Here is a 23,495-nt window from a genome sequence, read left to right on the forward strand (position 1 = left end):
GAATCATACAGGTTTTGATGATGCCGAAAAAAATTCACTTGATAATTATTGTCATCATCAAAAAGGGGGAGAATGTGAATGTATGAATACATGATTCTGATGATGCCAAAGAATAATCAAACAAGGTTTCTTTCAAGATTACTTCAACAAACATTCAAAGGTTAAGCATTACTTCAAGATTAATACAAGGTTGCTTCAACAAACAAACATTGTTTCAAGATTAATTCAAGATGAAGATTTTGTCTCAAAACAAATGTTTCCAAGAGATCAAGGCTCTGGTAATCGATTATACTGTCTGGTAATCGATTACCAGAAGACAATTTTGAAAAATCAGCTTTTAGAAGAGTTTTGAAATTTGAATTTAAAAGCTGTAATCGATTACCATTGATGTGTAAGCGATTACCAGCAACAGAACTCTTGAAATTCAATTTGAAAAGTCATGACCCTTCAAAATATAACTGTGTAATCAATTGCCAGAAACCTGTAATCAATTACCAGTGAAGAATGTCAGAAAAAACTATTTGAAAAGACACATCTCTTCAAACCATTTTGAGAAGGCACGAAGGGCGCCTATATATATGTGTGTCTGACTTCGAAAAAAAGGAAAATATATTCTAAGAGAACTTAATTGTGAAATGTTTTCTCAACAACTCTTAGGCAAACACTTGCAAAATCTATTAAGAGTTCATCTAGGAACTCCGCTTTAAAGGAGGGAGATCTTTTTGTTCATCTCAGAAAGTCAGTTGTATCAAGAGACTGATTGTCTCTTGAATTGTGAGAATTGTAATCAAGAGACGGATTGTTTCTTCGAAAATCTTTGAATACAAGGGTAAGAGATGTCAAGATGTATTGTAAAGAATTTACAGAGAGATAAAAAAATGGTTTGAAGATAATTAATTAAAATAATAAGTAATTATTATGTTTAAATGAATTATTAAAATCAATTTGAAATAGAAATTATGACTAATTAAAACAGTAAAAAGATATGATAAAAATATAAAATATTTCAAGTTAACAAATTATAACCTTTTTGAAACACACAAAATTACAACACTTCAGGCTCAGGTTCAGTACTGGGGATATGACTACGTGCTCAAGCTCTAGTTTGTGACCGACAGAGGGCGAAGGAGGCTGAAGTTTTATTGGGGGAGGTTCCTCAGCCTCCTGTTGACCATACTGTGAACTGGACTCCTCCAGCTGGCTTTATTAAATTAAATTGTGATGATTAAGGGGTCTAATTTAATTGATCGAACAGATAACCTGAGTTATTATAATTTTTTGGCACTGTCTTTTAATTGACACGGATAAAAAGAAATTAAGTTGTGATGTTGCAGTGAACAGATTGGAGTCTAAAGTTGTGTGTGGAGGAGTCTTTCGCAACTATCAAGGAAGATTCATGGCCGCGTTTGCTACTACTTTACTTTGTTTCTGTTAAATTCACGGTTTGCGGTATGCTCAAGTCCATGCATGGCTTCTCTAAGTTTGTTATAGAGACTGACTCTCATTTTGCGGTGGGTCTTGTTAATGGCACATGCTGATTGAAGCATCCTTGTTATGTGAAAAATATGCTTGGTTTGTTTCCTAGAAATTAAAAATTTATATAAAATACATAACTAAAACTTTTCTCTCACTCAAGAAAATTTACTGGAAAATGAGCTAAAATTGATTCGTGAAATCATAGTTTCATGACAATATTTTTTTATTAATAACATACCAAATATAAAAATTATAACTTCCCACTTTAAGATTCTGGGAAAGGTAAATTTTTTTCATACTTTTATGAAGAAATTCTTAAGACACATTTGGTAGGAGATGAGTTTTTTCATACTCAAAATTCATGAAAAAAATCATATTTGAGAAAATCATGATTTATGGAAATGTGGAAAATATGCTTGGTTTGTTTCCTAGAAATTAAAAATTTATATAAAATACATAATTAAAACTTTTCTCGGAAATTTACTAAAAAATGAGCTAAAATTGATTCTTGAAATCATAGTTTCATGACAATATTTTTTTATTAATAACATACCAAATATAAAAATTATAACTTCCCACTTTAAGATTCTGGGAAAAGTAAATTTTTTTCTCATAAAAATTTGTATGAGATTGTTTGATTGATGTGTTATTTATATTTTCTAAAGTTTCATAAAATTTATTGAAATCCATACTTTTTATAAGTTTGAAAATAACTTTTTAATTATCATAAAATTTTAATTATTTTGATTGAATATTATAAGATTTATTTTTACTATTTAAAAATATTGATGGCATACTACAAAACTTTTTATTTAATGAAAAATTCTTTTAAAATCTTAATTGAATACGCTAAAATGACAAAAAAAAAAAGAGCATAGTATATTTGAGTAGGCAGAAAAGGTCAGTATTTAAAGGACAAGCCAATAGTCGAAGACACGGACGCTGCTGCTATAAAAAAGCTCGAATACTCGGATAAGGAGAGTAAGGGCGGTGCAGTGCTTCAAACCCCTTTTTCTCTTCTCATTTCCTTTCATCACTCTCTTGCTTCTTTTCTTCTTCTCGCAATTTTCCATTTTCACACTTTTGGCGTAAGGTTTAGTATCTCGCAGTTATGATTCTCAAACATTTTACCTTTTCATGTCTGTATTTTAGAGATTATTGTTGTGAATTCATGTTACATTTCGTAATTGTGTTGAATCTTTGGTTAATAATATCTTTTTTTTTTAATCTGTTAGGTTTTCTTGGTGTGTTGTGGAATATGCAATAGACCACAATTATTTTCTTGTTCTAATTTTTCTTTCTTTCTATTTTCCAATGTTGTTTGTAGAACATCTTTTAATGGCGTCCCAAATCCGTGAGTGGTCTGGAATCAATACATTCGCACCTGCTACCCAGACTAAGTTGCTTGAACTCTTGGGAAATCTTAAACAAGAGGTTTTATTTTTATTATTTTATTCTCCCTTGCAAATTATACCTAATTATGCTTATTATTGTTTATGTTTTACTGTTGATACAATTTTTTTGTTCTGCTATGCGAATTTCATGGTTGTTATGGTGTAGAATGTGAACTCCTTGACTATACTTGTGATGGGAAAAGGAGGTGTTGGAAAATCTTCAACTGTGAACTCCATCATTGGGGAAAGAGTGGTTTCGATTAGTCCTTTCCAGGTTTGAGATGATACTTTCCTGTGATGGTCTATAGGGTGCTTATTGTGTTGTTGTTCGATTATTATGTTTTATGTCTGAATGAATTTTTTCTTATGTTGCAAAGTCGGAAGGGCCAAGACCTGTGATGGTGTCACGATCAAGGGCTGGTTTTACATTGAACATTATTGACACTCCTGGTCTCATTGAAGGGGGGTACATCAATGATATGGCACTTGATATAATAAAACGGTACATGCTTAATTGCTTATGTTTAGCATGTAACACTTCACCTGTAAAGCATGTATTTGGTCTTAAAAGTGATTTACTGTGTCTGTCCTTTCTACTTACCCCTTTTCCCCCCCTTGTTTTGTGGGAATGTGTGTTTGTTTGAGTAGTTTCCTTCTGAACAAGACCATAGATGTGCTGCTTTACGTGGATCGCTTGGATGTGTACAGAGTGGACAACTTGGATAAGTTAGTCGCCAAAGCTATAACAGATAGTTTTGGCAAAGGAATATGGAACAAGGCCATTGTAACACTCACACATGCCCAGTTCTCTCCACCAGATGGATTGCCCTATGATGAATTCTTTTCACAAAGATCTGAGTCTCTCTTGAAAGTTCTTAGGTCAGGTGCCAGGATAAAGAAAGAAGCCTTTCAGGTATTTATCTCTGTAAATTGAATCTTATCCTTCAAATGCATCCAAGTTTGTCAAAATTGTATAAGCAACAGAAGTTAAAGCATTTAGATTTCAGTGCTCTGTTCCTTGAGTGGACACATAGTTGTCAATCCCAAATAGTGGGGATGGCAGTTAGCCAGATGACTGCAATTTTGAAGATTGAAGATACGAGCTAGATCATGTATATTACCCCCATATAAATGCTCAAATATAAAAAGTTACACAAAGTGAAAGATATATTCATAATTAATAATCAAAAATCAAATTCTTAAGCTATACAGTATTCACACAAGTTAGGAACAATAAGTCTAAGTCAGATAAATTTAAGCCTTCAAGTGATGATATCTTAACTGTGTCAAGGGTAACCAATGAAGTAAAAAAAGTCAGAACAGAATAGACCACGAAGATAGGGCAGAGTGGTGAGCAGGTACAACAGAATGAGGATTTAGAAAAGAAAAAAAACAGGGTGAGCGACTGAACAGAGCCAGGAAAAGGGTTGTACCTTCTTCTCAGAAGACTCTTGTGAGATCTGAAAGTAGAGGATGTGCAAACTATCAACATTACAGTTTGTACAAAACCGAGAAGTAGGTATGTTTCAGCAAACACTTGGTGTGGCCAGTTAGTATTGAAACAAGTGAGAGAGCAGTGTATGTTGTTCTTATCAAAAAAGGGATGAAATCATGAAAATAACCCCAAAAGATTGTTGGACAAGTGGCAAAGGTTGTTTTTTACCCCCTATTTAGCAGTGGCTGCTACAACTGTGAATTGCCATGATTTTGAGCATGATTGAGGGTATAACACACGACACAGTAACCCTCTGGTGATGCAGTTTCTGTAGCAGGGACCAGCTGCAATGCAACACTACATTGTGAAAGTGCTGCTATTGATAACCCTGACTGGGAAGTAAATGATTGGCCATTCAGTTGACCATGTTTTCCAAAGGCCATGGGAAGTATACATAGTGGTTAAAACTTAATAGTGTGCTATAGTGATGTAGTAGTGTGAAGCAGGCAGAGGCTTCTAATCTGGACTTCATTGGAGAGTTTTGTGTCGCTGGATTCTCAGCTGCAAATAGCATTCACTCCCAAAATTTGTGGTCATTGCTACCGCTACTGTTGACCTAGGAAAATCCCTTCATTATACTTATTATTGGTAGGGAAGTGGTCCTTTTTTTTTCTTTTGATATTTCAGTCTTTATTTAAAAGAAAGGCAGAGAACCACTCTATTTCTGTTGTGAGAAGTTCAGAATAAAGATGAGACTTAACAGCAGCCCTGGTGAAGAGCACCTCCATTTCCAGCAAACCCACAGCTCCATTGTCAGTTTTGGTAGTTTCCAAATTTTTGGTGAACATTTACCTTTTTTTCTGCCCTTCTGTTCTGTTCTCTCCAACGGAGCTCTCTGTCCCTTTCTTTCCAACAAGCTTTTTCTGTTCTCTGTCCAACAGACCATCACAATTCACAAGTCTTTCATTTCACTGTTCTGTGCTTTTCCTTTTTTCCCCTTGTCTTCTAAGTACTGATGAGTTTTGACCTCATCACTGTTCTCTATTTTTTTTATTCCTTGACCTATGTTGTTACCAACTTGTGTGTTTAGCTCAAGGCTATGAATTTTTACTATTAATTATAAATGTATTTTAATTTTAGGTAATTTTTTTTAGCATTTATATATGTGTAATATAATTTTTTAATTTGTATTTATTATATTCAAAATAGTGGTCCTCCCACTATGTGCTATCCTGTTATATAGTCTGCACCATGTGGGATTGATACTATAAGCATAAATATTTGTTGTGAAACTTTCCATTTGTATTAGTTCATAATTTTATTTATCCCTGCTAGAACTCTGCTTCATTACATTGCCTGTTGACTTCTGAGTATAGTGTAGCTGTCCTGTTGGCTTTTTCTTGGATGTTAATTGTTAGGTGAGTAAAAATTTAAAGGTTTTGGTAGGAGGTGAGGACTGCAAAGCTTTATTGGTTGGGGCATGCTGTATGGTCTATCTGGTTGAAGTGAAATATATGGAATTTCAAGGAGATATATTATCCTCTATGAAGCCCCGATAATTAACAGAAGATGGGTGTCCGATATGGCATGGACATGGTGATACAAGAAATTCTTAATTTGAAATACATTATAACATAGCTATGTCACATGCAACACAGTTATAGAAAATATAATTGAATTAATGCTAAATAATTGGAAAAAAAATTACAGCTGTGTGTGATTTATTTCAATGGTCAGTGAAGACGACACATTGATAGTCAGTCAGTGAATATATGAATAGATGCATTATGAGACTAGAGGATGCAAGACAAGTGATATTATGAGACACAGAACAAAAACAACCTGCAAGACCAAAGTGATTAATAAATTTTAAAGCAAAAAATGAAGGATGCCTCCTGGATAAGTAATTGAGATTCATAGCTTATCCTTATTTTGTTACGGGACAGAATTTCTTTTTGGCTTTTCTTTCATTTTCAACTCTAGTCTAAACATATTGTTTCATTCTGTGTATTTATTTGATAGATATTCTGTAGATTAGGAGAGCATATTTTGTTGTGTAAATTACTTCCCTTGTTGGTTATGAACTTTTATATTTGTTTCTTTCTTAGAAAAAAGTTATATCCAGCTTTACATTTTGTTTGTTTCTTTTTCTTTAAATTATTTTAGTGTCAAGAATTGCTACCTGGTTCTTTCCACACATACCTCTTTTTACGTACGTGTGTGTGTATAACTGATAGTTTCCATGCTTAATCTTACATTTTTTGGGGTAAAATCCTAGGCTGCTTCAATTCCTGTTGTTTTGGTCGAGAACAGTGGGAGATGCAACAAAAATGACAGTGATGAAAAGGTTGGAGATTGGCTAAATACAATTTATTTTTGTCTTTTTAATTCATTTATATTGCTTAGTCTGAGAATGTGTGTTTCTTGCTGTCAGGTTCTTCCAAATGGGACTGCTTGGATTCCTAATCTAGTCCAGACAATCACAGAAATCGCATTGAACAAAAGTGAGTCTATTCATGTTGACAAGAATTTGATTGAAGGGCCAAATCCGAATCAGAGAGGAAAATTATGGATTCCTCTCGTGTTCGCTCTCCAAGTACGCTCTTGAACTTTGAGGCTTATTTTATTTTTTCATTATACTGACAGAGGAGCAATGATTTCTTTCTCGTCTTATTTATTTTATTGTTCCTCTCTGCAGTACTTCCTTATCATGAAGCCAATAAAAGGACTGATCGAGAAGGACATTGCAAATGAGAGAAAGCCAACATGGGAGAGACGCGATGCCGCTTTTCGGAAGAGAGATTTATATTAGTTGTGCATTTCTGTGCCCATGAAATTCCATTGATGTTTTAGCCTCCTTTGCTGACACATTTTAGTTTTTGTCTGTTCTATGAGTGAAACTTGGATGATTTTCCTTATACTGTAATTGCTAGTAGTCTGGCATAGGAATTTGTTTGTGCCTGAGAGGATTGCATGTATGCTGGTAAGTTTTTGGCTTTTGCATGATTCAGTTTGTTAATGTTAGTATTTAGTTGTCTTGTAAACATAGCTCTAGATGTGGCTACTATCGATAATAGCTTGATATTCTAAGAAAATTAGCCCGAAGTATCGATATTAATGATATGAAATATTGATAATTACTGCAGGGCACAACAGGGATTACGTGATAGCGGGGCTAATTTACAACCTTTTTCTGGTTTTTATTTAGCGCATTCAAAAGTAAGGTTTGGTTTGATTTTGACTTTATGAGGATTTAAATTGAATTCGATCCGTGAAATGTTCCGGTTTTAGCCTTTTAGGTACTTGGTTTTGTGTAGTAACAAAACTGTTTTGTCTTGTCCATTTTTATGGGTTTTGCATCCCATTAGAAAACTGTGGATTCCTCAACGACTTTATAGCATAAGATCAAAGGTTTAGGTTATTTTAATGTTAATACAATTGGTTTTAATAAATTAATGTTGAGTTATTTATTGATTATAATGTATGTTAAAAATTATTTTAATTACAAAGACTCCAATGTGTTATTCTTTTTTTGAAGAGAACCAATGTTATTTTTTCCAGTACAAACAATTATGTTTTTGTCGTTATTATACTTAACGGTAAATTTATTATTAAATTTAAGATATGTTTGAATGCTAAAAATATTGTTTGATCTAATACTTATCTTTACACATTTGCTTTTACATGATATATCTAAAACCACTAATTACTGGTATATATAAAGAAAATGCGTAAAGATAAGTTTAGATATTTTTGTTGAAAATAAAGAATTTCTTCACAAAAATTAAAATAAATAAATAAATGACACAATTTCTCTTGAAAAAGATTCACCAAAATGCTCACTATGTTTGGGTAGTGGTAGTTTGTACAATCGTACGTACAAATGACCAATGAAAGATTCAATAAAATCATCAAATTTCATATTTTATAATAATAATAATAATAATGTTGTCAAAATAATAATACAACATCATTCTTATTTTATTTAATTAAAATAAAATTAAAAATTCATTTTCCTAATTTATTAGATGAAGAATGATTTGAAATAAATAAAAATATAAAATAATAATTATTTTAAAATATACAACTACCAAATTTTAAGTTCTAGCCAAGTACTGCAATTAATAATATTATATATTTTTCCAAAGTAGTACCAGCATTGGTATCAAGAAATGAATGAAACAAATTATATTAAACAGAATGATTATCAAGAAAGAATAGAAACAAATACACAAAATAAAACAATAAAACAAATATACTAATATAATTAGTCGGCTACTCCACCAATGCAAGGAATCTTTTGTCTTGGCGAGAGTTAAACGGCGTTGATGTCAAAGAGAAACGACGACACCCAAAGAGGAGCAGTGACACGTGACAAGCGCGTGGGTCCCCAGCACCTCGGTTAACGACAACGTCCCTTTAAAACGCCGCCGTCTGTTCAATTCAACGTTGGGATTCATAACGTCTCTCTCTCTCTCAAATCCAATCATTTCCTGAAAGACAAAAACAAAAACAAAATAAAAATCGCGTTCAGACACACTCACAATTCACACACCAACACCACCAATCCCCAATCTCTAACTTTTCCCGAGAAAATTATAATTTCCATTCTCTTTTCTCCCTCAGATTCCCGGAAAATATAGTATTCACAACGTTATATTTTGGCACCGCCAAGCTCCAATTCAATCCGTCGTCGTTTTCGCGAATTCCGAATGCGTCGACTTCGGGTTGGAGAATGAGTTCTCCGTGCTCTTCTTGTGGCTGTTTGTTGGCGTTCTTGGATCTCTCTTCAAACCCTCCACAATCTCCTGTCCAATTTTAACTCTCTTAGGTAAATTTACTTTAATTATATTTCCTTTGTTGTTAGATTTCTAGTTTTGTAGTTAAACCTTGAATAGTTTTATTTTGGTGTCCATAAATTGACCTAAGGAATTTTTTTTTTTTAATTTTTGTTTCCTTTAAATTTTAGTTAAGGGTGCTTGACTTGGGTTTTATTGATGTGAATGAAGTGCATAGATGGTTCCATGGTGGGTAGGTTCTAGTGCTGTTGTGTATTACCAATAGGGTGGATCCTAGGTTTTCTAAGATTTCTATTTTGGCTGCAAGTCAAGGTTTTTGGGGTGTCTGCAACCAATTGATTCAGCAATTTTCTGCAATATCAAAGAATAGACAAAACTGGTGACAGTAATTTAAAACCTTGGGTGGATCAAATTTGATGATTATGTTTTGTTTGTTCTTGCAAATTTCAGCTGGAATTTGTTTATTTTTTGTGAATTGTAGTCAGTTTAACTATGTATCACACAAAGAAATTTTCACCGGCTAGCATGGTGCCGCATAAATCTCAAGGTGGTGCTGAACAGCTTGCAAATGCTGGGGTTTTGGGTGGATCGGCTGTAAAAACTGCTGCACCTTCTGGGGGAAGTGGGAAGCAACGTTTAAGGTGGACATCTGATCTTCATGACCGTTTTGTGGATGCCATTACACAACTTGGTGGACCAGATAGTGGGTATTTCTTTTCAATATTGAGATTAAAGAACTTCCTCTCGGGAATTTTCTTTTCCTGATAATTTATTATTGTCTTGCAAAAGCTTGTAGGAAAGAGAATGTAATATGGGAATCGTTTGTCTCATTTTTAAGTATGTAATGTATGTGAGCCTTACTTGGTTTTAGCACATGAAGGCTGGTTATGTGTTTTTATTGAAAGCTGTGATCAATTTATTCCTGTAACTGTTGAGTACTTGTTCATCTTGTTACTTGCACTCCAAGGATTGCATTGAATTGCATACCAATAGACAATACCATATTTGAACTGTGTGAATTGAATTCAATTTAATGTAGCCATAAATGAGTGTTAATCCTACCTTTTAAATTATAAATGACCCGGAAGTTTTATTTTGACACAAAATCAGTTCACCTTTTTAATAATTTTGAAAATTCTTCAGGAAGTGCCATTTTTATTTTTATTTTTGAGAAAAAATAGTCATATCTGATACTCATGAGTGAATATTTTTAATTCTTCAGGAAGTGCCATTTTTATTTTTATTTTTACCTATATTCCTGGAAACTTTTTAAATATTTTTAATTAATCATGGCAGGAGCAACACCAAAAGGTGTTCTTAGAGTGATGGGTGTTCCTGGACTGACCATTTATCATGTTAAAAGTCATTTACAGGTATTATTATCTTGCTTAATAATTTAGGTATGTGCACATAAAATGTCAACTTTATAAATTGATTCTAATTCTTCTTTGATATTGTCATTATATATAGAAATATCGCCTTGCAAAATACTTGCCTGAATCACCAGCTGATGGTAAAGGTGCCTTCTTTTCTTTTTCCCTTTCCTAAAACAAATTAATTAGAAATCTGTGATTTTTTTTAAAATAAATTTTGGACTTTCAGACCCTAAAGATGAGAAGAGGATGTCTGGGGACAGCATTTCTGGTGCAGATTCTTCCTCGTGGGTATCATAATTGTTTTCTTTAGATAATTTATAACTCCTCCAACTGTGCTTCCTCTTCTGACATTTTAATGAAACCTTTACGGCTTCCAGGGGAATGCCAATCAATGATGCCCTAAGAATGCAGATGGAGGTTCAAAAACGTCTGCATGAGCAGCTTGAGGTTCGGTACCTGCTCTTACTATTTTTCCTAATTGCTGAAAGAGAACACTATTTAGCACTCTTACTTCCCCTCTTGTTCAGTAATCATGGGTTAGAGGTTTAGAAAGAGTTATATGCTAAAAGATAAAAAAGAAATAAAAACGATGATAATACATACTAATCTGTATTTCTGTAAGCTGGAAATAGGGCAAAAATAATGGGTTCAGAATAACATGCAACAATATACTTCCTGTATCTCCCCGAAGATAGCAGACAGATCATTTCTCTTCTGTTTAGAGCTCATACCACACAGTTTTTGCAAGTATCTAATTTTCTCAGCCCATCTTGATTTCGCTGTTGTATGATTAAACTTGGACTCTCTACCTCATCCATCCTTGTATTATATCATTTCCTTAACAATCTCAGCCATTGACAAATTAAGTCAATTTTGTTTGTTATTACAGTATTAATGATTTTTATTTTTTGTTGATTGAATGAAATTGGAACATGTGACATGTATCTTAAAGAGAAGCAACTGAATAAGCTTTCATGTGGTTGATGAGTGATTAGTCTAAATTTAACTTACAATAGAAACTTCAAATGTCAATAATAATTTGAGAATGGATCAATTTTTACACAAATGATTTAATATTTAATTTCGAATTCATTTATTTTTTCTTCATTTACCAAAACTTTTTGAACATTCCGTAAGTACATTGGGAGTAAATAGAAGGCACTTCTTAATTGGTTGGCTTGTAAATTTTTTGTAATTCTTTGAAATATGTCAATTATGTTAATCTGTCCGAGTCATGCATCTTTTGCTGGCTGGGTGAACCCATCACTTAAATAAGTATTCTGATTAAGAGGAATTATTAGCTTCTATTTAACCTCAGGACTTGCGTAAACCAATAATAAGATAAATGCTACTAGTTAAATTTCATAGTATTGTGCTTCTATTGAAAAAAATAAGTAGTATTGTGCTTCTATTGAAAAAAATAAATAGTATTGTGCTTCTATGAGGAAGCATTTCTGATAATGATAAAAGCCTTGCATCTTTTTCAATGACATTTCAGGTTCAAAAGCAATTACAAATGAGAATTGAAGCACAGGGTAAATACTTGCAAAAGATCATAGAGGAACAGCAGAAATTAGGTAGTACCTTGACAACCTCGGAAACCCTCCCTTTGTCCCATGATAAGCAAAATCATCCTCAGTCAGAGGCTTCTGGATCTAGTGATGCCCTTGCAAGCACTGTGTCTCCACTTAAAAAACAGAGAATCGATGATGGTTCCAAGGAAGGCTTCACTGCTTCCCAAGTAAGAAAGAATGACAATGTTGGTCAGTTGGATCCAAACTTATATGATGATGCTGGGTTTGGATTTGATTTGGAGACAAAAAAGGATGAAGATAATGAGAGTGGACAGTAAGAACTAGGATCCATTTGTAGGTCAATGTGTCTCATTGTAATGTTTAGTGTATTTTTCTGGTAGAAAATACAAATCATGCTTTGTAAATTATATTTCACGCAATCCATTTGTACATATTAATGTAGATATAGATGCATTCTTCTCTCCTGGTTTGAAAGTCATAGACACTGCACTCTCCATCCAACAGAAATGCTTTGACTTGCATTACACGTGTGGTCATGGATGATGAATGTTGGGTGCATGATACTTATCGATGTTCAAGTTATGATCTAAGTCAATATCAAAGGTATCAATTAGCTGGTGACGACATTGTTTGATCCTTGTAGCTAACCTAATCAGGGGAGAAAGGACTTGGTTCTTATTGTTGGAGATAGTAATGACCAGCTTCCCTTTATATTAGTTATTTAATTTAATTATGTATTTTCTTCGAGGTTAATGTTGTTCAGCATATTTATACTTGTGATTGTGATGCTATCTAACCTATGAGGCTATGAGTAATACTATATCTTCTTTCTCCGTAAAGTATGAAAATATTCAACCAAAAAAAAAACAAAACTGTACTACTGGATGTATTGTGATTTGTGAGTGTAAGAATTCTTATATTGTGATTCAATCAGAAATTGACATTTACACTTCTTGATTCGAAGAGTTTTAATAACATTCTCTTTTAACGTATTTTTTCTAAGATATTCTCTTCTGTTAATTAAAATTTATTGTAGAGTATAAAATCAGTAAAATTATGTAATTTCTAATAAATTTTAACTAATAAAAGAAAGGGTTAAAAAAATGGTCAAAAGAGTGTTAAAGTATATGTTTTTACTTCTTAGTATTTCTTCACTTGACTTTTATAATACATTGTTTTTACACGTTTTGGTAGAGAATAAATTTTTGTATGTCTGGGAATCATGATTCACAAGCAATCATGTTTCTTAGAAATAAATAAATTTATTTGGTTGACTATTGTAAATCTTTAAATAATTTTTTTTAAAAATTAAAAAGTTGTGTATATTTTTATTGATTATTTTAATTATTTATCATATTATATAATTTAATAAAAAATAACATGACATTTTTTTTACTGTAACAAAAAATAATTAAACTCAAAAAAATAAGATTTTCACATTTTTTATGTTTTTTTTATGAAAAACTGATTAAAAAACATTTATTGGTACCAAACATGAAAAATTAAATTTTCAACCTAACATTTCCGAAAAACTAAAAATTTATCTCCAGTCAAACCGTGTTCTAAGAGATATACATTAACCCCAAACTTCAGCGAAGCTTTGCCAAAAAGTAGTGTTTCAGACAGTTCATTATTTATGACTCTGTTCCATAGTAATTGACATTAATGTTAACTAAGTATTTCATGATAAGATAAGATTAATGACCGTTTCTTTGTCTAGTGTAGCGTTGTCCCTCTTCTCCACCTTAACAATCCTTTCATTTGGGTGCAGCCAGTGCAGGCATACTCATACGTTCAACATTAATTAGGCAAACATAAGTTGTGTACTGTACTTGTTTGAAAGAGGACCAAGAAAAGACGATTGGAAATTTTAAATAAAATCCCACTTCACGTAAAATGTGAGATCAAGTTGATCACATTTGCACACCACTCTACAGATTTTAGCCATTCAAATATGAAAATAGTTGAAAAAGTGTTGTAATTTTTTGTTTGTTTTTACCTAATGACAGATTTTTTTTCCACTTTATACTAACCCTTTCAGCCTCCCCATACAGGCGCACCCTATAATATTTCAAACAATTGATAAATGGAACAGTGATTTAACCTGGTGAAAGTGCTTTGGTCCTATCAAGTCCGAAGAGCTTACTAATTAAGTAATTATGTTTTGATGAGTATTGCAAATTTAATTTTGAATGATCCTCATTTTATAAAATTGATATTAGTTAAAATTAAAAGTGAAAAAAATTAGTTAAAATTAAAATTTAAATATATCTTTCATACCTATATCTCTTCTTTAATTTACTACTTAATTTTTTTTATTATTATTTTATTAGTTCACATTTCCAAAATTTTGTTTATGAAACATATTATCAGTCTTAGTCCATTAAATAATGAAGTGACAAACTTAAAAAGGATCATCATCAGTTAAGTGATAATATCACAAGCTAACACAATGTTACCTCGTTACTTGACAACAGATATCAAAAGTAAAAATTTAAAAATATCAAGTAATAAAATATTTTTTAAATAGTAAACTGAAAAAAAAATAATATATATTTAAGCCTAAAATTAATTTTGAAGTAAAATGATTCATAATTAGAAATTTTCATCCCAAAAGCAAGTTTGTTCAAAAACTAAATGTAAATCTCTCAACCCAATACAAAATATACTTATAGGTAACAAAGCAGTTTTGGTTTAAAACAATCAAATATTCTTTTCTTAGTATGGCGTTCACTCACCTTAAACTTGATTTGGAGTCTCCCGTCATTTTCCAATCATGCTATAGTTAGTAACCCCAAATCAAAAACCAATTTATGGGCCAAGGTTGGCATTTTCCTTGGGATACTCAATTCCTATCATTTATCCTAAAGAAATTAGTATAAAACCAAAATGTTTAACTAGTTATAGCAAATGCAACCAGGTAATGGTCATAAGTTGCAGTGCACCCCCGCCCCCCACACACACACAGAGGCACACACAACAGGACATTATTAAAAGGACAAAATTTAAGTGCACTATTGATTCTGTTCCTCAATTGAAATTCAAATTTCATCTCAGAAACAGGCATCAACCTTTAATGCCGACCTTTAAAGCACGGGTTATTAACATAAAACTTCAATTTTAATTGGAGAACAACACCAAAACATCTATTGCACCTAAGGTTTGTCCTAAAAAAGGTAGTAAAGCCGTAACGTAATGTGTTCAAAATTAGACTAAAGCATATTTATAGTGCTTGGTAAGTTGGAAGTGGGGCTTATAAAATGTACATATAGGAAAACACTCTTACAAGGGGACACGCCGAGGAGAATAAATAGCAGAACTTCCCAGAGAAAAATAACCTTCCAAATGTTGGAAGCTTGAGTGCCAAACATTGCATATGAGAACTATGGAAGTGCATCAAAGTTTGGTAGGAATTCATTTGCAATAAAACCATCAAAGGGGAGCTGAACTAGTTCTGCGAAGCTGATGCTTAGGGTCAGGTGGTGGCGCACTTGGCAATGCCCTCTCTATCTCCTGCAAGAGAGATCATAAAAGAACAGTTACTATGACCAGAGATAAATCATCTAAAACATTTTTCGTGTACTAGTTTTGCTTCAACAATGTAATTCAGCAAATTGAAGAAAAACAAGTATGCAATTATGGTTAGTTAGTTTCAAACTCAAAATATCAGTTTACAATATACCATATTGTTGGTTCAAAGATCATTTGTAAGGGTAAAGCCATATAACAGACACACACGGCTATGTACTTGAAGTTTTATGATCATGAAGCTTGTTCAAGAAAGTTCTAACTTAACTGGTATGATATATAATGCATCCACATCTATTATTAAAATCTAACTACAGATATTTCCGTTAGATTCCACAAAAAGACAACCACAGACAATCGGCTTCAGTCGGAACATAGAAACCTTATCTTTCTTTTTTATATATTTTAACTATGGTCATTATTAGGATCTAAACAGTAGTGATTTTCATGCTCTTCAGCTGAAATTCATATAGCTGAAGATTCATTACAAGATTTGTGTAACTGTCAGGTTCCCTTTGGTTTTGTCATCAGTAAAGTTACAATGAAGAGATGGATTCATGACCAAATGTTACATTAAAACTGAAGACAAAAGGATTTATGCCAAAAGAGATATGAGAATAATATTACAACTATATACTCATATTTAGGCTCACATAAAATCAAATTTTTGTGATCAGTACAAAGTTGGATGATTCCAAATGAGATTACTTAAGGTTATAGACATAGTAGTCACATAATTAAATGCTTCAAAAATCAAATAATTCTAGAATTTCCAAATACATAGATTTATGATCAAGGTTATTATTACCATTCACAGCTTATTTCTTTCAATTTCAATAGCACCAGGTTTATGTTTTGTGCATTACTATTGATTCTTGTAGCATTGACTACCTGGAGAGATTTAAACGGGCCTCAAGTAATGACATAAGTGAACTTGATACCATACTTTAACCCAAAACCTTAAGGCTCTGGTTTATGGGTCTTATCGTCGCTTATATGGTGATCAACCTTCCCATTCTTACCAAATATGAGACTTCACTTCACGCTTGTACTCCAACAAAGGTGAATCTATTTTAACAAATGGAATCGTCGTATTTCTTTCCATTATGTATACTTCCACATAAGGAACAGAGGGAAGTCAAACCCCTAATCTCAAGTTTGGAAACAATTTAAATGTTGGGAGTTAGTATCTAACACAAAATTTCGTATGAACTGTTTGTTATGGAATTACTTGTAATCAAGGGTTAAAAATAATTAAGTATTTACTCCTACATACAATATTTTTTCTTCTTTTTTCTTGCACTACAATGAGCTCTAGGGTACGTCCGTCCTTATGATCCTTCCTAGCACTTCTTTCTTCACATGATATTCATCATATTTTCAACTTTAAAGAACCCTGATCTGTTCATTGTATAAGTGGTCAATATATGTGCTACATTCCCGCACTAACACCTGTATCTTTTCAACCCCTAACTCTCTGATGAAGTTGTCAATATAAAGACCTCCAACAGTTTCTACAAATTTTTTGCCCAAAAATATAATTTGAAACACAACTCCTTGGAGCCATGGCAGACAGAGTGTTAATAATCTAACCTCTCAAACATTAATAATGAAAAAAGAAAATATTTCATTGCTCAAGAAAGGAGAAAATATTTAGACCAAACAGTCAGAAATCATCATTAAATCTGCAAGTCTTCTAGTGCTAATGCCAAGAAATTAGGTACAACGATAAGTATCAATTGTCAAATAAAGAAGATTCAGAATAATGTATGTAGAAGGAAAGAAGAGAACAAAGGAAAGCAGAGAATATGAAAAGACTAAAAAAGCAGCCTACCAGCCTAAGGTGGGCTGCTACACTTCAATAGTATAATAATCAACAAGAGAGGAAAAGATCAAAATGAAAGCTATACAGGAGAAACATGAAAATCTAACATTCGTGTGGTAGTTGAAAACAACCACGTGTTTACAGAGGCTAAATTGTTCATACAACTCCACTTGCAATTACTTAACTCTAGAACATGCCACAAATTTTCAGGCAAAGATCAATTTCTTGTCAAATAGCCATACCTTCTATATAGTTTAAGATAATATACTTACTCGTTACAACCCTAATACTTTGATTTCATTCCTTCCAGAATGATTTCCCTAGTTAGCCATGATTATAAAAGCCAGAAAAAAATAGCAAGGTAACAGTGAAACTATCCACATTGTCAAATAATGAATTTTCTGCATAGCACCAGTTGGCAGCTATTGATAGCAAATGAAAAAAAAAATGCTACACACTGAGAATATATTTTTAGCAGTTATTCCACACAAAGCTTAATAACCAAAATACAGATTCATATCAAAGCCAAATCAAAAGGTTGAAAAAAAAAGAGAAATTCTTATCATAAATATTAACAATGATAACAGAAATGATAAACCAAATACAAATCATTAATTGTAGTAGAAGTTCAATTAGTTTAAACATTCCACTTTATAAAAATCACTGACCAGTTGAAATACCAATCACCAACAAACATTTCAACCATTCATTGCCCTGCCAAGATGGCAGGAAGCAATCTGACCAACAAATATCAGCACAGCTGACAAGAATAAAGCAAAGATGCACACTGACAAAGGAATTGAAACATACATTCTGTCTTCTAAGCCTTTCATTCTCTTCTTCTAATTGGGAAACTTTAATCTCCAGCTCTTGTGTGTAAGCCTGTCCATTCAAATATATACAGCTTTGTATCAAAACAACAACAAAAAAGATAAATAAGACTTCAAAGCAACAACACCATGCAAAAAACCAAATATAACCTGTTTTCTAGCCCGGGACCGAGCTGCAGATTCCCTATTTTTTATCATCCTCTTCTGCCTCCTCTCTACAGTTTTCTCAACAACGTTACCTGAGGCATCCCTTTTCCTACCTGCAGTTTGTGAATCAGACAAGGCACCCATCAAAGAAGATGGCAATGCTTCTGAGTATCCTGCATCCAGAACCGTATTCACCACAATCGGTATAGGCTGTTGAACCGCATGGCCAGTCATAAAACCCGAAAAACCCAGCATCACACTATTCTGCTGATTTTGATGCTGATGCTGTTGTTGCTGTGGCTGCTGCTGAACTGAAGTGAGCTGGTATTGCATCCAATGGGCATGTTGTGATGTGTTGTGTTGGGAATCAACCCCTGACATGGCCATGGCACCATCCTCATTGGGAAAAGGTTCAGTAGCCACACCAGCCTTCACCAAGAAATCCTCCAGGGTCATCTCACCAAGTGTAGGCTGTCTTTCCTTACCAACACTCTTCTTTTGTTGCATATCTCTCCAAACCTCATCAATAGTTTTCTTGCTAAGATTCCCACTCAATGTTAGGCTCCCTTGTGGGTTCAAAGATGAGCCAGCAGAAGCCACCTGACCACCATGCTGCATGTAAGCATCAGTTCCAGATTCAGCAGTCCACACACTCTTGAGCAGCTCATCAAGATTCATGCTTCCTAAGGGTTTCCCTAAATTTCCAAGCTGGTTTTGCACCTCATCAAGGGTGAGATTGTACAAAGACCCTTGCCTGGTCAAAGAACCAGTCTTTGGCTCTTGGTCTTGGGTTGTCCCACCTTGAGATCCCATTATGAATCACCCTACAACACTATATGTTTCATTTCCCAAATACAAAATAAATCCCAATACCCCCCACAACTCAAATTGCAACAAAGTGACCTCAAAACCAAAAGCAAGGTGTCTATGCAGTGGTTGTTTTACTTACATAGTTACATCCAAAATGAACAAACTTGGCACCAAATTTGAATACAGAGAACAAAACCCAAGGGAAATTCTCTTGAATTCTGAGATTTTGGTGAGACGAAGTCACAAACACAAAGCAAGCAGTGCAAAATAGGGTGAGGTGAAAACTGGTCCCAGAAGAAAAAAGAAGGTGACCCAGATCAAATATCAAAGGGAACTAACTTCAGGAATTGAAGAAAATGATGGTGATGCAGAAGAGAAGCAGCAGAGAGACACACTTGATGATATGATAGTGCAGACAGAGAAAAAAAGCTATGAACTAAATATGCATGTGAAGATTTGTGTTATGAGAAAAGTGTTGTGTGTTAAAAATTGATCCTGCAGGAACCCGTGTGTACAAAGAAGAAGTATATTTAGTAGGAGGAAGAGGAGGGTTGAACATTCTCTGAGGGAACATTGCTTATCTTCTGAAGTACTAAAAAGAATGATTAAGGTTTCCCTTCAAAGGGAAAAAGAAGGATTTAGAAATGAATAAAGAAGTTTTTGGAAACTGTTGAAGGAATAAATAGACTATTCTGACTTGTGTGCTAACTTAAAACAAAATCTGAGGGTACTATACTACATTTTCAGTCCTTCTTTCTTCCACCTACTTGCTATCTCAATCTTACAAACAAACAACAAAGTGGCCCTTTCAATTATTTTTCTTTGGGAGTCGGGACAAACAAGCAACCAGCAAAGTATCTTTTTTATATGATGTTGATATGAAATATTTATTAATTTTATTAATAATTAATTTTTGTTAAAATTTTAATTAATTATTTAGTGAGATTTTTTTATTATATTTTTTTCATTCATAAAATTTAAACTCAAAATCTTACTTAAAGATTCAAAAATAATATCACTCAAATCACTCACAAGGAGGAACGGATATTTTAAATTTAGAAATGATAAAATCTATAACACTAAATGAAAAAAGAACCTACATTCTCTCTTTTTCTCTTTCCACTTTCAAAATGGTAGTAAAAGTTTAATAATTGTTTTCTCTTTCCACTTTCTATGTGGTAAAAGTTAAATAAATGAATAGTAAAGGTTTGAAATTGCACCACACAGGACTCACCTGATAATGATATGCAAGTTGTAGCTACTATGTGTTCTCATGCATATCTTGCTCTGCTAGAAATGTGCTCTCATACTTTTCCTTGGGTGCTTTTATTTTATTGTTTTCTAATTAAATTAGAGTTTTATCTCAATAATTTATATTGATTTTTAATATGAATATTTATTATGTAAATTATTTAGATGAAATTCTAATTCTAATTAAAAAGTAGTATGAAAAAATATTTGAAGAACTGCCTCTAATTTTTGTACTTTTGATTAAGTATTCATTCTCTTACTCATGTGGTGCATTAAATGTTGTGTTTGTTTTACTTTCCTTTTTCTTTTGGACATTAACTAACTTAAGTAGCCAACCTAATTACTGATGTAGATGTATTACCTCCGTTCATTTTTATTGTCTATTTATAAATAAAAAATTATTATTATTATATATTTTTGTAAGAAAATAAAGTGATATTAATTATTATCTTTTTAATCATATCATTATTTTATGCAATTGTTAAATATTTTTATGCAGTTATTATTAATAATAAACAATAGTAAGTGTCATACTAAAAAAATTAAAAATGATATAAATATATATTATAATAATATTTTTAATCTATTTGTCATATTTAAAAGATGAACAAATAAAAAAACTCCGGTGAGTGCATTCTTTTATGAATGGCTTAGATCCACTTTAGTTATTATAGTGTAATTTTGTTTCTTTAATTAAAACATTTCATTGTTGGTTGTTTGTGTTTTTTAAATTTAATAACTTGGATCTATCATTAGTCTATTGTCAAACTTTTTAACACAAATTGTTAACGTGTCATTTAATGATAGTATACTGACTTACTAGATAATGTGAAAATTTAACACATGTTAATATATCATTGACAATCTAAGTTTTGGTTTTTATTGCAACATGAACTCATTGTCAATGCAACATTTGCATGAGTCACATCATTCAACATATCAACAAGGCAATACAATGTCATCACTTATATGGATCATGTAAGTCAATTTCATAAAAAAAATTAACGATAGATTAAAATTATTAAATCTTAAGAATATGAGAACTAAATAAGCAATAAAAAAATTAAACGCTAAAATTGTATAATTATAAAATTATAGAGATCAAAGGTGAATTTAAGCATTTATCAATTTTTTCTAACAAGTTTTAGTCTAAAATAAATATGTTAGAAGAAAATGGTATTGGTACGATTCTTGTCCAAAACCGATAGCAGAGAAGTTAAGAATGTAGGGAATATTCGGAGAGAAATGTGAAAGTGAAGCATCATATTCGTTTCTTCCTCGGAGAGTCAATGAAGGGCTCCCATCATCGGTGCTGTGCATTGCATGGGCCACGTTGACATTGATATATATGATCTTATTAGCTAGTGCAATAGCAAAACCTACACTAGTAGGCAAGCAAAAACACCTTCACATTACAATTCCCATGGTGATTCCCAGAGCCTAAACCAGCAAGATATTAAAAAAATGATTTTTTTCTCAGCAAATTAAAAAGAAGAATGATAATTTCATAGAATGAACTAAAATGTAACTATTATTTATTGTCACTATTTTTTTTATTAGGTTTTATTGTCACTATCAATTTAGTTCCTAGATAATTAAAATGTCTTAGTTTGGTTTCTAATAAGGTCTTTTAATTGTTAAAATTAGATCAATTAAGTTTTTTTCGTCAATCGTCTCATGTTAATAACATTAATTAATTTGGATACATGTAACATGTGACTTGATAATCTCAAATGTGTAAAGAACTTAATTAATGTGATTTTAACAATTGAGTGACCTAATTGGATTGTTTTAAAATTTGAAGATTAAATTAAAATATTTTAAATAATTTAGGAACTAAATTGATGATTTAACCTAAAATGTGAGATGGAATTAAATATTCAGCTGAAAAAAAGTAAAGTATTCACAAAACTAAAAAGGAAAAGAAACATAAGAAAGGAAAAGTAAAAGATAAAATTTGACAATAGAGTGAGAAATTAAAGTCACTAAGTTCAAATATATAAAAATGGGGAAGAAAAATACAAAATATATATATATATATATATATATATATATATATATATATTTGTAATTTTTTCAAAATGAAAAGATACATTTATACACTCTCACTTCAACATAAGTCCCCCACAACTTCACACTCTCATATAGAGAATAATCTGTTCCTTCCAAGACTTGACGGAATATAACATATGAAAATAATTATCTTGTTCCATACCTATCGTATGTACGGTATCACATATATTGTTTGGTGTCGGGTCTAGAAATGTTAGCTTCAATGGGGGGCAGAAAGCGACACTATATATATCGAGAGGTCATGCTAATCGGAAGTATAACTAACGGTCTCAATTTGAAGCTTGAACTATGCTTAATTGGGAGTGACTAGGAATAAAATAAAGAAATAAATAAGAAGAAAGAAAATATGATTTAATAAAATAAAAGAAAAATGTGTCATTTTTTGCCAGGTTTAAACTTCAGTTTAAATGTTTGAATTGAATCTGAGCTTTTTTCGGTATTCATTATAACTCGCATTTAGTTTGGGTAACTCATTTGATTACCTTCACTATATCCATCTATTTATCTATCACGTCGGTTATCATTATATTGTTCTAAATCAAACTCAAGGTGACTTAAGACTTTATAAGAACGGAAACCAACCAAGTAATTAAACTAGTTCCCCGTTAGTTTATATTATAATACATATATATATATGTTTTATGTGAAATACTTTTATAGATTGTGTGTGTGTGAGTTTAATCTTTTCCCTATTTAATTAAGACACAACAAAGTTTGCCAGTACTTCAATTCTTCTCGAACAGATATATAAACTAATAAAATAAACCTTTAAAAGATCATATAATTAATGAACAAACTTCATAACGAGGACTGAGACTTTACAACAGAAACTTCCCTGCGATTTTGGAAACTTTAGTTTTAGCTGTTATAAGCATGTGATGTATACTTCAATTCTGGTATATTTTGTTTTCAAACTCTGATTCTTATATGTATAATATGAATTTGATCGAAACCAATTTTTGATTGGTGACATGCCATATGCATGCATATTAGAATTAGATGGCAAATATTTGGAT

At 32.2% G+C, this 23,495-nt stretch overlaps 3 protein-coding genes across 9 annotated transcripts; 2 read left to right on the forward strand and 1 right to left on the reverse strand.

Moving 5' to 3' along the window:
- Positions 1-2,346: 2,346 nt before the first annotated feature.
- LOC114400477 (translocase of chloroplast 34) lies at positions 2,347-7,442 on the forward strand. Of its 4 annotated transcripts, none has more exons than XM_028362945.1 (8): positions 2,347-2,457; positions 2,804-2,910; positions 3,037-3,144; positions 3,248-3,372; positions 3,519-3,783; positions 6,584-6,652; positions 6,740-6,901; positions 7,004-7,442. In XM_028362945.1, exons 2-8 carry the CDS (start codon positions 2,815-2,817, stop codon positions 7,115-7,117), a joined length of 939 nt encoding a protein of 312 aa, XP_028218746.1. In that variant the 5' UTR covers positions 2,347-2,457; positions 2,804-2,814; the 3' UTR covers positions 7,118-7,442. The 4 variants fall into 4 exon arrangements, with proteins under 4 accessions (XP_028218746.1, XP_028218743.1, XP_028218745.1 ...); XM_028362942.1 differs by having other exon boundaries at positions 2,402-2,569; XM_028362944.1 differs by having other exon boundaries at positions 2,402-2,564.
- Positions 7,443-8,745: 1,303 nt separating this feature from the next.
- On the forward strand, positions 8,746-12,830 carry LOC114400446 (myb family transcription factor PHL7-like). Of its 4 annotated transcripts, none has more exons than XM_028362891.1 (7): positions 8,746-9,136; positions 9,555-9,807; positions 10,401-10,477; positions 10,575-10,623; positions 10,707-10,764; positions 10,858-10,927; positions 11,979-12,830. In XM_028362891.1, exons 2-7 carry the CDS (start codon positions 9,597-9,599, stop codon positions 12,330-12,332), a joined length of 819 nt encoding a protein of 272 aa, XP_028218692.1. In that variant the 5' UTR covers positions 8,746-9,136; positions 9,555-9,596; the 3' UTR covers positions 12,333-12,830. The 4 variants fall into 4 exon arrangements, with proteins under 4 accessions (XP_028218692.1, XP_028218691.1, XP_028218693.1 ...); XM_028362890.1 differs by having other exon boundaries at positions 9,586-9,807; XM_028362892.1 differs by having other exon boundaries at positions 9,586-9,807; positions 10,575-10,617.
- A 2,189-nt stretch (positions 12,831-15,019) lies between these two features.
- LOC114400630 (ABSCISIC ACID-INSENSITIVE 5-like protein 2) lies at positions 15,020-19,904 on the reverse strand. Its single transcript, XM_028363172.1, has 3 exons — positions 18,349-19,904; positions 18,179-18,250; positions 15,020-15,528 (listed from the first exon to the last, which is right to left on the reverse strand). The coding sequence occupies exons 1-3, from the start codon at positions 19,156-19,158 to the stop codon at positions 15,448-15,450; spliced, it is 963 nt and encodes a 320-aa protein (XP_028218973.1). The 5' UTR covers positions 19,159-19,904; the 3' UTR covers positions 15,020-15,447.
- Positions 19,905-23,495: the final 3,591 nt, after the last annotated feature.

The sequence above is a fragment of the Glycine soja genome, chromosome 19, assembly GCF_004193775.1.
Source record: "Glycine soja cultivar W05 chromosome 19, ASM419377v2, whole genome shotgun sequence".
Classification (NCBI taxonomy): domain Eukaryota; kingdom Viridiplantae; phylum Streptophyta; class Magnoliopsida; order Fabales; family Fabaceae; genus Glycine; species Glycine soja.